Source organism: Anarhichas minor, unplaced genomic scaffold (assembly GCF_050575085.1).
Source record: "Anarhichas minor isolate MPS153535 unplaced genomic scaffold, ASM5057508v1 ptg000071l, whole genome shotgun sequence".
NCBI lineage: Eukaryota > Metazoa > Chordata > Actinopteri > Perciformes > Anarhichadidae > Anarhichas > Anarhichas minor.
The window spans coordinates 4,713,756-4,726,958 of NW_027466517.1; the positions used below are offsets into that span (position 1 = coordinate 4,713,756).

Sequence of the window (13,203 nt, forward strand, 5' to 3'; positions counted from 1 at the left end):
AATGCAGTCTCATACTACAGCGCTGCAATAAATACAATCTTATGACAATAAGGTTAGACTACATATTACAAATAATCAAATCGGTAAACCCCTGGTCTGCACTGACATTAGATACAGGTGTAGATAAACTAGCCTTGAGACTGTAGCCAAAGAACAAACAGGACATCTCAAAGATGTTGCAGTCAACAGTTGAACCACTGATACCAATCACCATGCAACATACAGTATACTCAACTGCAGGTAACCATAACAACAGTAGAACAGTTTGCTCCGTAGTTGTTTCCAACCTTTTTTTTTTCTTCCTTGTACCCCCCCCCCCTTTGTTATAATGCTTTATAACAATAATCATAACAGATTATAAAGGCTTTTAAAATGACTTATAAGGTCAAGTATCATAATACTTTATAATTGCTGGTCACTTTTTCAATCCCCACTGTTGCATTATAATCTTTTCACAATGCATTATAGTCACTGTTATTATGCATTATGAGATTATAAATGACTAACTTTAACTAAAGTAAGAATATCTTTGGGATTGTAAGCAAGAACACACAATTATTTCAAATGAATTGCTACTTTACTTATAATAACCTTATGTTGCATTGTAACATTGAATATAATGCTTTATAGAAAGTGAATATGAAGCATTATAAAAAGATGATATTATAATGCATTATAGTGGATATAAAGCACTATAAAAGGATTACAATGTGTTACAACTATGAAATGACATCCTTTATAATGTATATTAGAAAGCATTATGTATATTTATGGCTGCTTATCACTATAATTAACCACATTTATCACATTATACGTATGCTTGTAATGCACTATAGACATTTCCCCTCATTTCTTGGGATTATGGGAATAATCTTGGTAAATCATAGCTATTAAAAAAAACCTAAACAAAACATTTATGAGAATATGCACTTGATGTGATTACACACAGTCACTCCTCCCTGGACACTCGGCATCGGCCAACGATGCATTCACATGGAAAATATGGGAAAATGGTAAATCAACTGCACAAACACACATTTTTAGAGAATTCAGGCAGAAGTGTTTACAGACTACTGAAGGCTAAAGAGAAGAGAAACAATGTGAGGCGGTGCTCTCTAACAGTCTTCACTAACATATAAACTGAAGACTGTTTGTGATGTTAACCAGGGATACAAATCCTGACACAATGTGTTACTTCCCTGAAGCTGCATACAGTATATAATACTGGTACGTGTAACAAAGCTAACAGGAGAGAGAGGGTCATGTCTCCACACACTGTGCGCCCACTGCGTCCTGAGAAGAGGTGAAAACACTTACAGTATTTGGGTGACCAATGGCTGTAGGTGCCTTTCATCAGGAGTGGGTGATGGGGATAGTGTTGTCCTTCCCTCTCAGCTCTCACCCATGGACTCTTTCTAAGACATCTTATCTCAGTTGATGTGTTCAAAGTCAATGCTTTTCTTCAGGAAAAAAAAACTGTGTTCCACACCCAATTAGTTGTTGGTTAAGTGTGAAGCACCTGTGAAATGAATCCAAGTGTTCGCAATTCTGCTTATTATTCAGTGGGCAATTTTAGAGTGCCGCTGTAATTCCTTTGTGTAATTATAGGTGCACTGGCTGAATGACAAATCTTGCTCATCTATCCTCAGACACGCATCAAAGGCTTGGCAGCCTACATTCTTCCACTTCCATGTAAAAACGAATGCCCAGCTCGAATTTCCCTAGCAGCTCCCAGAAGGTTTTTACAAGTTACATGTCTGGTGTGAGACAATGAAAAAACACCAACGACCTGTGGTCAACAAGGAGCCTGCTTATACTTGGATGGTGGGCCACAAGAAGAACTGCTCCCATAGTTAATCCAAGACAAATATCAGCAGCAATAAATCGGTGTAATCCTGCCTCCTCCTCCTGACAGCCACTGGCTCACCTCTCTGTGACTAATGGTCGACGCTATTCATCCCAGTGGTTTGGGCAGAAAACGCTACAGCTCAGCCCAGAGCCCGATCAATGCCCTCTGTTTGCATATCAGTCAATAGCGTCAGCAGTAAGGCCCGGCTAATTGATCTCCTCCTCCTTTTAAACTGATCCCCGGCTCAATGAGCACCACCACTTCAGGCAACAATCCCAAATCAATCAAATAACACTTTCAAAATAGAATGGGTTTCAAGATTATTTGCCAGGAATTGCAACTATAGGTTGAATCCACTGGATTGAAAAACAGCCTCTTGCTCTACTTCACATATTTATTGCTTGGGATGAGAAAAATAATAAAACACGCTCCTCTGCTGTCCCCAGAAAATCAGCAAAATACAGAAAAAAAGACATAACCCCCTCCATAGCAATCCCTTACTACATTTGAAGGATTAAATAATACATAAAAATATAATACATGTGAATTTACATCACACATTGACAGTTTTTGAAATTACAATCAGATTTCTGATATCCTTATTTGAATGATCCTTATCAGAATCTTTTGGTGTTCATATAAAGCGTGCAGATATTTAACGTGACATGTAATCCTGGAGAGAAGAAGACTTCCCACATTCCAATCAATCATTATTCAAACAAAGCTGCTGCAACATGTAAGTACTGCAATTACAGCGTGTCAAGTCAATATGTCGTGCCCTCTCACCCCAACTCTTCCTCCCTCTCTCCCCTCATCCTGCCACAGGATCCGCCAGTCAAATAACTGCTGAACCACAGCAGTGTAAGATGAATCACCTTCGATCTCTCAGCAAGAACAGAGGAACAGCAAAAGACGAGTATTGGGACAGAGGATGCCACTGATGTAAGAGGAAAACTCACAACTAGTTCAGCTGAATGAAAAAAGAACTTCACTTTTTTACTGTCTGATTGTATGAGTTATTCTACAGACCAATGTGGTAAATTATAACCTTCTGCCACTAAAGAGCCTCGACAAGATGCTGTTTGTCTGAGCTGATTGTTCATTGGTTGGCATGCGTGAAATGGGGTTGTTGAACCTTTCTAGTGATGCTAATTAAAAGATCATCAACAATTTGATCATTTAAATGAATTCATCTGTAAAATACCCTTTAAGTAAATACCTTTTTTCTTCCTTTAAGTAACAAAAAACTAATAACATGACATGTGAAAAACATGTAGACATTATTTTTTACTACAAAAGGGATGGCCAGTTGGACTTTGAGTACAAAGTTCTTAGCATCAACATTAGGGGTGGGGGATAATTTGTGGGGCAATATTGTATAATTACACAAATGCCAGTATCATTCTTTTATGATACAAACTTTAAATATTGCAATTGTAGATTTAGGGATTAACAAATTTGGACGTAACTGTGGTTAGGTAACGTAACGCGTATGAAAGTGTTTATATTCGTTTGAGAGACTCGTGCAACTCACCTGAAGTTGTGTCGTAAACGTTTCAGAACACTTCATCCTTTACCCGCAAAAAAGTGTGAGGATGTGAGGATGTCAACAGTGAGGATGTATTTTGGATATAAAATGACCTGGAAATCCTGTGAACCACGGACTAATGAAGTTTAACCATCATAAAGTGAAATTAAGTTTTACTGACAATCTTCATCGGCCTATATTCAGTAACATTATGAGATGTGGAGATCGTCATAGATGCTTTCTAGTCGCTGGTCTGATATTATGAATGTACTTTCCTAATCATTTTATTTCTGTTTTTATATGCAAATCACCACTGTAGCTGACTTAAATAAAGTCAATATTTGATGATGATGATAATACATATTTTAGAAATGGACCGACGTGAGATGAACTGAGTGAAAATGTATCTTAGTAGATAAAACGGATGCATAATTTTCAGTTGAAAATAGGTAATAAATTGCAATATTGCAATACTGGGGATATTACAAATTCGCAATAACATTGTATGGTGATCAAAGTATTGTGATAAAATCATATTGTAGGGCCTCTGGTGATTCCCAACCCTAATTAGCATGTAATGTACTGTATCAGAAAATACGATTTCAGTGTTACATTATTGAGGTATAAATGTTGTATCTTAATGTTAAAGTGGAACTAAGTTGACCTTCATATACTGCTGGGTTGTGAAATCTCAGGCTGTTCTCATTCAGGGTTCATACAGGAAAAGTAACGACTGTAATTCATATACAACCCACTTATTGTGGGACTGCTTCTGGGGACGTCAGGTGACGTTTTTATTTCAGATACATTTCTTTGTATCTGAAACGTAATAAAGTTAATATAAACGGTTTCAAATCTGCATTAGTGGCAGTAAATGTAACATAAATGAGAGAGAAATACTATCAGCGAGAAATACTATCAGAGAGAAAATACTATCAGCCATTTAGAAATACTATCAGCCATTTAGGCTGAAATACTATCAGCCTAAATGACAGATATCATTATCACAGATAAAAAGACAGGAACAGGGAGATCTGGCAGGTCAGTCACATTCAACTTACATCCCCAAACACAATGTATATATGCGTGTGAGGTCAAGATAAATAGAAAAACTGTAAGAACGAGAGCATGAAGAGTACAACGGCACAAAACAGTGCAATATATATGACACCGTCTCCCCTGCCAGCTCCATTTCCAGGCAGATTGGTGTTTGTCTTGTCTTTACCAATATATTCACTGAACGGTCCCCGGACACACACTCTACTGAGACAGATAAAAAGATCTTTGGCACAGGCAGCCAAGAGTGAGAGGTGAGAAAGTGACAGAGAAGAAGCGAGACAGAATGATAAAGAAAGTGGGGAGGAAAAAAAAGATGAAGAGGAAGGTAGCAAGACGATGGAGGTAAGAGACTGAAAAAGAACAAGGCAAGGACATGGTAGAGTGAAGCAAGAGAGGATTATTGGAAGTAGAGAGAGACAAAGTGTCGCTACTGCAGACAATGGCGGTACTTCACTTAATGGATGTCTTTTTGTTGGTTTTAGTACATGCAAAACACTTGCTTCTTCTGAGGGTCTTCAAAATGCAAGGGTCTCGTCCATTTCCCAAATGGTGGCTTAATAGGCAAGCAAATTACCCTGAGCAAACCTCATTAGTGACAAAAGATAAAGCACAAGTATTTACAGCCAATCAGTCCTCCTCCATCTGCTTCATGTTTCCTCCTCTCTTCTTACCTCCACCTGTCTGTTCCTTTGGGTTGTGATTGGAGAGTTATTTATGGGTACTTTGTTTTTCAAATGCCCACAGCTCTACTAACCAGTCCAGATTACATGTGGTAGTCGATGCCACATCGTTAAAGAGAGCGTAACCATGTTGAGTCATTATTTGTTTAATCATGTTTTTGAAAGGTCACCTGGACACACTTCTGCTTGTACCCGAGGGAATGATTAACATCAGTTTGATGATGTGAGTGTAGACGAGATCCATGTCTGTAAAGGTGTGTCCGTAGAGGCGCATGTCTGTAAATTGTGTCCGTAGAGGCGCTTGTCTGTAAAGGCGTGTCCGTAGAGGCGCTTGTCTGTAAAGGCGTGTCCGTAGAGGTACATGTCTGTAAAGGCGTGTCCGTAGAGGCGCATCTCTGTAAAGGCGTGTCCGTAGAGGCGCATTTCTGTAAAGGCGTGTCCGTAGAGATGCATGTCTGTAAAGGCGTATCCGTAGAGGCGCATCTCTGTAAAGGCGTGTCCGTAGAGGCGCATGTCTGTAAAGGCGTGTCCGTAGAGATGCATGTCTGTAAAGGTGTGTCCGTAGAGGCGCATGTCTGTAAAGGCGTGTCCGTAGAGGCGCATGTCTGTAAAGGCGTGTCCGTAGAGGTGCATGTCTGTAAAGGCGCGTCCGTAGAGGCGCATGTATGTAAAGGCGCGTCCGTAGAGGCGCATGTCTGTAAAGGCGCGTCCGTAGAGGCGCATGTCTGTAAAGGCGCGTCCGTAGAGATGCATGTCTGTAAAGGCGTGTCCGTAGAGATGCATGTCTGTAAAGGTGTGTCCGTAGAGGCGCATGTCTGTAAAGGCGTGTCCGTAGAGGCGCATGTCTGTAAAGGCGCGTCCGTAGAGGCGCATGTATGTAAAGGCGCGTCCGTAGAGGCGCATGTCTGTAAAGGCGCGTCCGTAGAGGCGCATGTCTGTAGAGATGCATGTCTGTAAAGGCGTGTCCGTAGAGGCGCATGTCTGTAAAGGCGTATGTCTGTAAAGGGGCGTCCGTAGAGGCGCATGTATGTAAAGGCGTGTCCGTAGAGGCGCATGTCTGTAAAGGCGCGTCCGTAGAGGCGCATGTCTGTAAAGGTGCGTCCGTAGAGGCGCATGTCTGCAAAGGCGTGTCCGTACAGGCGCATGTCTGTAAAGGTGCGTCCGTAGAGGCGCATGTCTGCAAAGGCGTGTCCGTACAGGCGCATGTCTGTAAAGGCGCGTCCGTAGAGGCGCATGTCTGCAAAGGCGTGTCCATAGAGGCGCATGTCTGCAAAGGTGTGTCCATAGAGGCGCATGTCTGCGCTACAAAACACAGTACATTTGAACTCCAGCAGTTTGTTAGGTATCTTCATCTTGGCAGTGTTGTGCCCACGTTGTGCCCATGTCTATAATATCATCAACACACATAATGCATTATAATCTGCTAATAGCACTGTACAAGTATAGCTATAAGCACTTATAAATATTCATAATCATAACACATTATAAAGAATTGTATAATCATTGATAAGGTCAAGTGTCATAATACTTCATAATTGATGGTTACTCAGTGATATTACTTTCTACAATGGTGTATACTAATAATAATAATTTAAATACATCGTCATTTTTTTAAACAATTAATTATAATGACTGTTATAATGTGATTTTAATTTACTGTAATTGGTCATTGTTTTTTGTATGTTGTTCTTGCAAAGTTGTTTTTGTCTGTTCACTGGATTCAACAGGATCCAGATGGTTGGTCCGGTGCACACGAATATATTGTTCAAATAATATTCACAGGCCAGTAATTCACATTTTGGTGTCGCTGCTTCGTCATGCCCCCGGTGTGCAACGGCCTTAAAACTAAATCTAAAAACAAAATGAACAGAGTTTAGAAGATGTGGCTCAGTTGTGCTTCAGTATTGCTTCCTAGTATGTGGAGGACTACAGTACAGTACAATATTTAAAAAGAGATGCGTCTTAAAACTGTAGATACATGAAGTTTAAAGTGCTTAAGGATTAGTCAAATGGAAAGATGAAAGTTGGTCAGGTCTCATATATTCTACAAGTGTCACAAAAGGAAATGTGGTATAGTTTAAGTAGTTAAAGCCCTGTGACTATTCTGAGCATTGAGCTCAATATATAATTTTTATTTTTATTTTATTATACTATATTGATCCCTTTAAGGGGGAAATTTGTCTCTGCATTTGACCCATCCCTGTATATAGGGAGCAGTGGGCTGCCAATGACAGGCACCCGGGGAGCCTGGGGTTCAGTGTATTGCTCAGGTACACTTCGACACGTGACACGTCCCAGTCGAGGATCAAACCGTTGACCTTCCGGTTCCCAGACAACCCTCTTAACCCAGTGAGCCACGGTCGCCCCTAAAAATGCTCTTGTTTCATCTCTCACTTGTTCTCCGGGTGAAGCTACACTTTCTCACTCTCTCCTCTTTCTATTTTTGATGACCTGAGAGGCAGTGGCCAATGAAAGACAAAAGGTAAAATGGATATGGATTTTTCCTCACTCAGTCGACCATCCCCGAGATGATTTAGTAGTTCATCAGGCAGAAATATAGAATTCTTCCCGGCGTGCTCATCGACCTGTCCTATAGATACATTAAAACAGCAGCAGGAAATCGTTGCAGAATGCACCGCACTACACATCGACTGACTCTCCGGCTCGATCGCTCTCCACTGTATGAGGGTGCTACGAGTGTCTCAAGTGACCGGAGCCACGTGCACACACATGGAAACACATGACTGATGGGGAAGAGATACTTCTCTACATGCTGTTTGAGTGGGAGTTTTACTTCAGTCGGAGGTGGCAGTTAAACGATTTTAGTTGATTGAAGTTAAGATTGTAACTAAAATGTAATGCAAATTCTACAAATAGGTGTTTACTTTATCATAATGTAGATATAATGTTTACTTCTTTTGAAATGGCCAGTTTGGTTTGAGAACACAACTTTTGCTACTCAAAAGATTTCGGGTGGACTTGAAGCTGCATTAACTAATACTTTTTTGGCAACTTGGGCCATTAAGCTTTAAACGAAATATTGGCACGTTAACGAAAACGAAATATTGGCACGTTATCAACTTATATCTTGACAAAATTGTTAGAAAATTCTTTACACATCCAGCAGACACAGAGCAGCATTATTATTCATCTGGAGCAGTGATTCCTCAAACCCTGCCTCCTGCAGTTTTAAACATGAACAAAAATGCAACAGATCTACTTGGTTAGATTCAGTAAAACATTGTGACTTAGCTTAATATAAGAACATCTGATAAGTTATTTAAGTTATGAACATAAATTAAAGTAAGTCAACATTGACTTTTGGTTTCACATGGGACACTGAGCAGTCTCCTGAGTTAAAGTCCAGTGTGGACACATTGATCAACGCCCTCCCTCTGTGGACCATCGCAGAGTTTTACTACAAAAGTATTTGTGATATGTCGAAAACAGACGTAATCCAAAAAGAAAAAAAAATCTCTTTGTTCTCCACCAACTCCTGTGTGAAATATCATCTCTCAATACATGAAGCATAAAGCAAAGCAGAGAAGAGCTGGGTGATGATGTAATGTGACTTCTCCTGACACCTTTTACATTACACAGACTCATTTAATCTATTGCCTTTATTGCTTTGAAAGGCAGCATGAGGAGGATTAGTCGGTTGTGCTTTCTAAACACAACATACAAAGTTGACCCCTCCTCCCCGGCTCAACGACACCAGAAGGGCTCACCAGCTGGTCACAGCCAACACCAGATCCTTCGAATGCAGACGGGACTTGAATCAAAGACCAGTATAAAGGAAAGAGCTCAGCCTGTTTTTGAACATATGCTAATAAAGATCTGAAACTATAAATAGGCAGAGTAAGAAAAATGACACCAGAAAAATAATTGTTCAGGGACCTCTAGCCCAATTGAGTTTTGCATATGACACATATTGTGTTACCAACTCTGCCTGTATTAATTAAACAGACAAAATAAGACCTTCGAGAAGTTGAAATGCATTTCAGTCTTAACCCATAAGAACCCACGGTGACACAGTTGTCGCAGACACTTTAAATATCCTGGGAAGTTCCATATACAGCTTTATCCTTGATTTTAAGTAGAGAAGTCCCCAAGTGACACATACTGAACATCCTGGTGAGGTCATGTGACAGTGAGTTAATAGGCTCGTTCGAGATGAGCCAGTCCTGCGCAGAATCGATCACTGGCGATTTGTGTCCCGATCTTGATCCCGACTTGCTCTGACGTCATGAACACGTGGGCAACGATAACCTCACGAGAGCGAGTACCACAACAAAAAAACATGAACCCCGAGCAGCAAAATACAACCGTCCAAGGAACATTCCAAGGAAAAAAACTATTTTCTTGGAGAAAGAAAGCCTTTGAAGCCCCAGAATGCACCTTAATAGGAGAGCGCGTCACACATCCGGACGTATTTCATATTCCCTTGGAGTATTTCAGAAAGTTCATAACGGCAAATTTGTACGACACAGCAATGTTAACCACTGTCAAAGAACTGGAAATACTGATTGGCCTCTACCTGCGCATTGGGTCTTTGCCAACTGCTGGGAAATCGTGCATACTGGGAAAATGACACAAGGTGTGCCGTTTTCAGACCCTGCTGCTATTTGTACATTTCACTGACAGCACTGATTTGCCTAGCAGGCAAGTCGAGAATAAGTGTTGGAAAATCCGTCCATGGCTTGATATGTTTGACAAACAATGCCTGGTTATCACCCCAGAGGAGCACAACTCTATTGATGAGCAAATGGTTTCCTTCAGAGGGACACAGCCCAATAAGGAAGTATGTGAAGGGCAAGCCACACCCTTGGGGATTAAACATTTGGGGCAGCTTCTCTTCCTCAGGAATCCTCTGTGATTTGCAGTCTATGAAGGTGGCACTGGGAAAAAAACCTTACTTGGCGTGGAGGGTGACGTTGTGGTCAACCTATGGTAACTCTCCCATCAAACCAAAACTACAAAGGATAATTGTTTGTCCTCAGCGCCACTGGTGCTCAAGCTTCTTCAGCTACAGATCTAGTTTGTAGGAACACTCCGTATCAATCGCTTGGCTGGTTGTCAGCTTGAAGATGAGAAAAGTCTTGTAAAGAGAGGCAGAGGATCTGTTGATGCCATGGTGGAGAACGAGGAAAGCATGGTCATTGTCAAGTGGTACGACAACAAATCTGTTACCCTGATCTCATCCCAGTGTGCAGCTGAGCCTCAAGACAAAGCTGGACGCTGGAGCAAATCAGACAAAGCATTTGTGGTCAATCGGCCATACATTGTGAAGGTGTACAACACATTCATGATCGCGTCACAAGGTACACGTACCAAATGAGGTTGCGGAGTGGTACCTCTACTGGTTCTGCAAACCATCATGTTAGGCCTTGTTAATGCATGGTTGATCTATGTAAACTACTTGGTGTCCAAAAGCCAACGAAACAAAGGAGCTTCCAGGCAGAGGTGGCGACGAGCCTCATTCTTTTGCAGTCAGAAAGGGGCCGCCCAACACTTAATGCCCCCTCTCTACCACCACCGCCCAAGAGAGTTTGTGTTGGAGTTCTAGATGATGTCCGCACTGACCAGGTTGCTACTGGCCTGTGAAATGTGACGAGCGTCGCCGTTTCAAATTTTGCAAAGTCAATGCAACTACGAATGTGATGTTCGTCTGTGCTTCACTGAGGAAAGAAATTGTCTCAAATGTCATTTGGCCTATGCTAAACTGCCAAAAATGCGGAAAAGACACAAGAACTGATAACAATGGTTCAAACATGGTGCTGATGTTTTCCTTCGGGGTATTTTGGGGGTTTTGTTTGCACTATGTGTATGTTTTCTCAAGTTTACAACATAAGTCTGATGCTCAGTTTTATACAGCTACAGTAGCTTGTTGAGAAGACTTCCAGATGAGGCAGTCTTATTTATTTTTATTCAGTTTGCACATTGTTGTCTTGTAAAACAAATATGAAAACGATTTATTGGTTAATCCTAACCAGCAAAGCTATATTTTTGATATGTGTTGTGGAAATGCGAATAAGGCAAATAATCTTTGTTGCTAAGCCAAAAAAAAAGGCCAAGTTGATTGATTTTCAAATGACGAGTACATTTATACATAAACGCCCATTGTGACATTTATGTAACATTTCAGATCTTTGGCTCTGGGGGGTGGTATTTAGAAAATATTTTCAGAAATGTGCTCCATTTAGTCTGTTTTATATCCCCAATAATATTACTTTAAGGAAAACTGGGTTTGGGTTCTTATGAAAGACGGTTCAGACCTTGTCAGACACCTTCACTAAATGATTCAGTATGTGTCAATAACAATAACTCAGGGCTTACTTAATGTCAGGCATCCCTGTGCGTTTTTATTCTATTCTGAATGAAACAAACATAATCTAAATCAATTAATCAGCTTGTTATGTGAAATGAATTAATACATATTTTTATTTTGGACACGACCGTAGAAGATTGATGTGCTGTCATCCACTGTGACTATACTGTTAATCATTTAGCAGAACTGGAGAGTAAGTTGTTCATATCAGTGCATATGCATTAATTGGATAAGATTTAAGGTGGTGTGAGCAGCTGAAAATAGGGATGAAGCTTTCATTGTGTGTTGGCTGGTAAATCTGAACAGGCTATTTCTCACACACACACACACACACACACACAGTCCTACAGGTAATTTTGCTGTTGCCATGGAAGCCATATCAGTGAGCCCACGCTCTGAAGTATCATACGTTGAGCATGAGAACTGTGTGGATAACCAGCAGCTCTAGTCTACCTCTCATCTTCCTCGGTTTCTCTGCAGTGACATGTGATGAAAATCCTCATTTGCAATATTGAATAAAAATAGTGTTTTATTGAAGTGACAGGGGAAATCAGATGGTTAAGTTAATACTAAAGGGCCGTGTACTAATAGATATTGCCATGAAACTTTTCCAGTTATTTCATTTCCTTGACATTAGAGTCAAAGGTTTTTACAGAGGGAATTTTGATTTTGGATATCTCTTTGTGTCACTCCATAAATTAGAAAACACTCAACAGCCATAGAAAATCAATTGTATCCATGTTTTTTAGTAATAATATGTTCTACAAATGATATATAAACAAACCCCTTTTTACCAACCTTCAGAATACAGATAGCAAGTCATTATTTTATGTCTTGCACCTTGAAGACTCTCTGCGAAGCTTGTAAGTGGACCTTGACTTTGGATTATTTTGACAAACTAGCATTTTACAAGATCAAGAATGACCTTCCATACGCAAGTTTCAAAAGGGCAGTGAGTGGCGACAAGTGCAGTCTCACAAGTCCAACGTCGAGATGTGATTGGCTCATATATCTCGTTATTACACTATTACCACTCGGAATTATTGCACATGTAGCGTTTTGCAAATTGCTGATCATTCCATCAAGTTGTATTTATATAACATTGTTTTAAAGAATCAAATGCAATCAAACATGCTTTACAGATTGACACAAACAAACAGGATGTTGTAAAAAAAACGAAAATGTAGAGAAGATAAAGAGACTGATGCACACCAATCAGTAGAGAAAAGTGAATAAAGTGATCATGGTAAAACAGTGAAATATTAATACTGGTGTAAACTATATATAAATATAGCACAGCATAAAAACACTGTATTAAATCAAACTAAATAATAAGCAATAATAATAAAAAACATAACATTATACAACACAATATAAAAGCCAGACTGAATCGATGGGTTTTTAGTTTCTGTATGAAAATATCAATCTTAGTCTATGTTGATGACCCCTCAGGACAGTGAGTGATGAATGTTTGAATGTAACAGGAAGTCAGTAATGAGCACTTTGAGTAACGATGCAACTGAAGTAATAATTATGTGACTAAGAGGTATAGCTACCAAAGAAGAGGGATGCATACTTTAAATGAAGTATTTATTTAAAGTTGTACTGCCTCAGCTCAGCTACTATTACACGTGTAACATGTAATATGTCTATCTGTTACTCCCCCCGCCCTCCCCCTCCCTCTCCTCTGACACAACGTGACTAGATCCCTCTTCCAGAGCTCGACAGGCATTCAGAAGATTGCTCCGGTGAATAAGCA

The 13,203-nt window shown here is 40.2% G+C and overlaps 1 protein-coding gene across 8 annotated transcripts in view; it reads right to left on the bottom strand.

The window, feature by feature from the left end:
* The window catches only part of nlgn1 (neuroligin 1), a 304,475-nt gene that overhangs the window by 235,575 nt on the left and 55,697 nt on the right, over window positions 1-13,203 (bottom strand). Inside the window, exon 4 of one of the 8 annotated variants that reach the window (XM_076079316.1) lies at window positions 2,725-2,731. The exons of the other annotated variants lie outside the window; for them this stretch is intronic. Within the exon in view, the coding sequence (XP_075935431.1) occupies window positions 2,725-2,731 (7 nt within the window). The remainder of the gene's footprint in view (window positions 1-2,724; window positions 2,732-13,203) is intronic. 8 annotated transcript variants of the gene reach the window in all.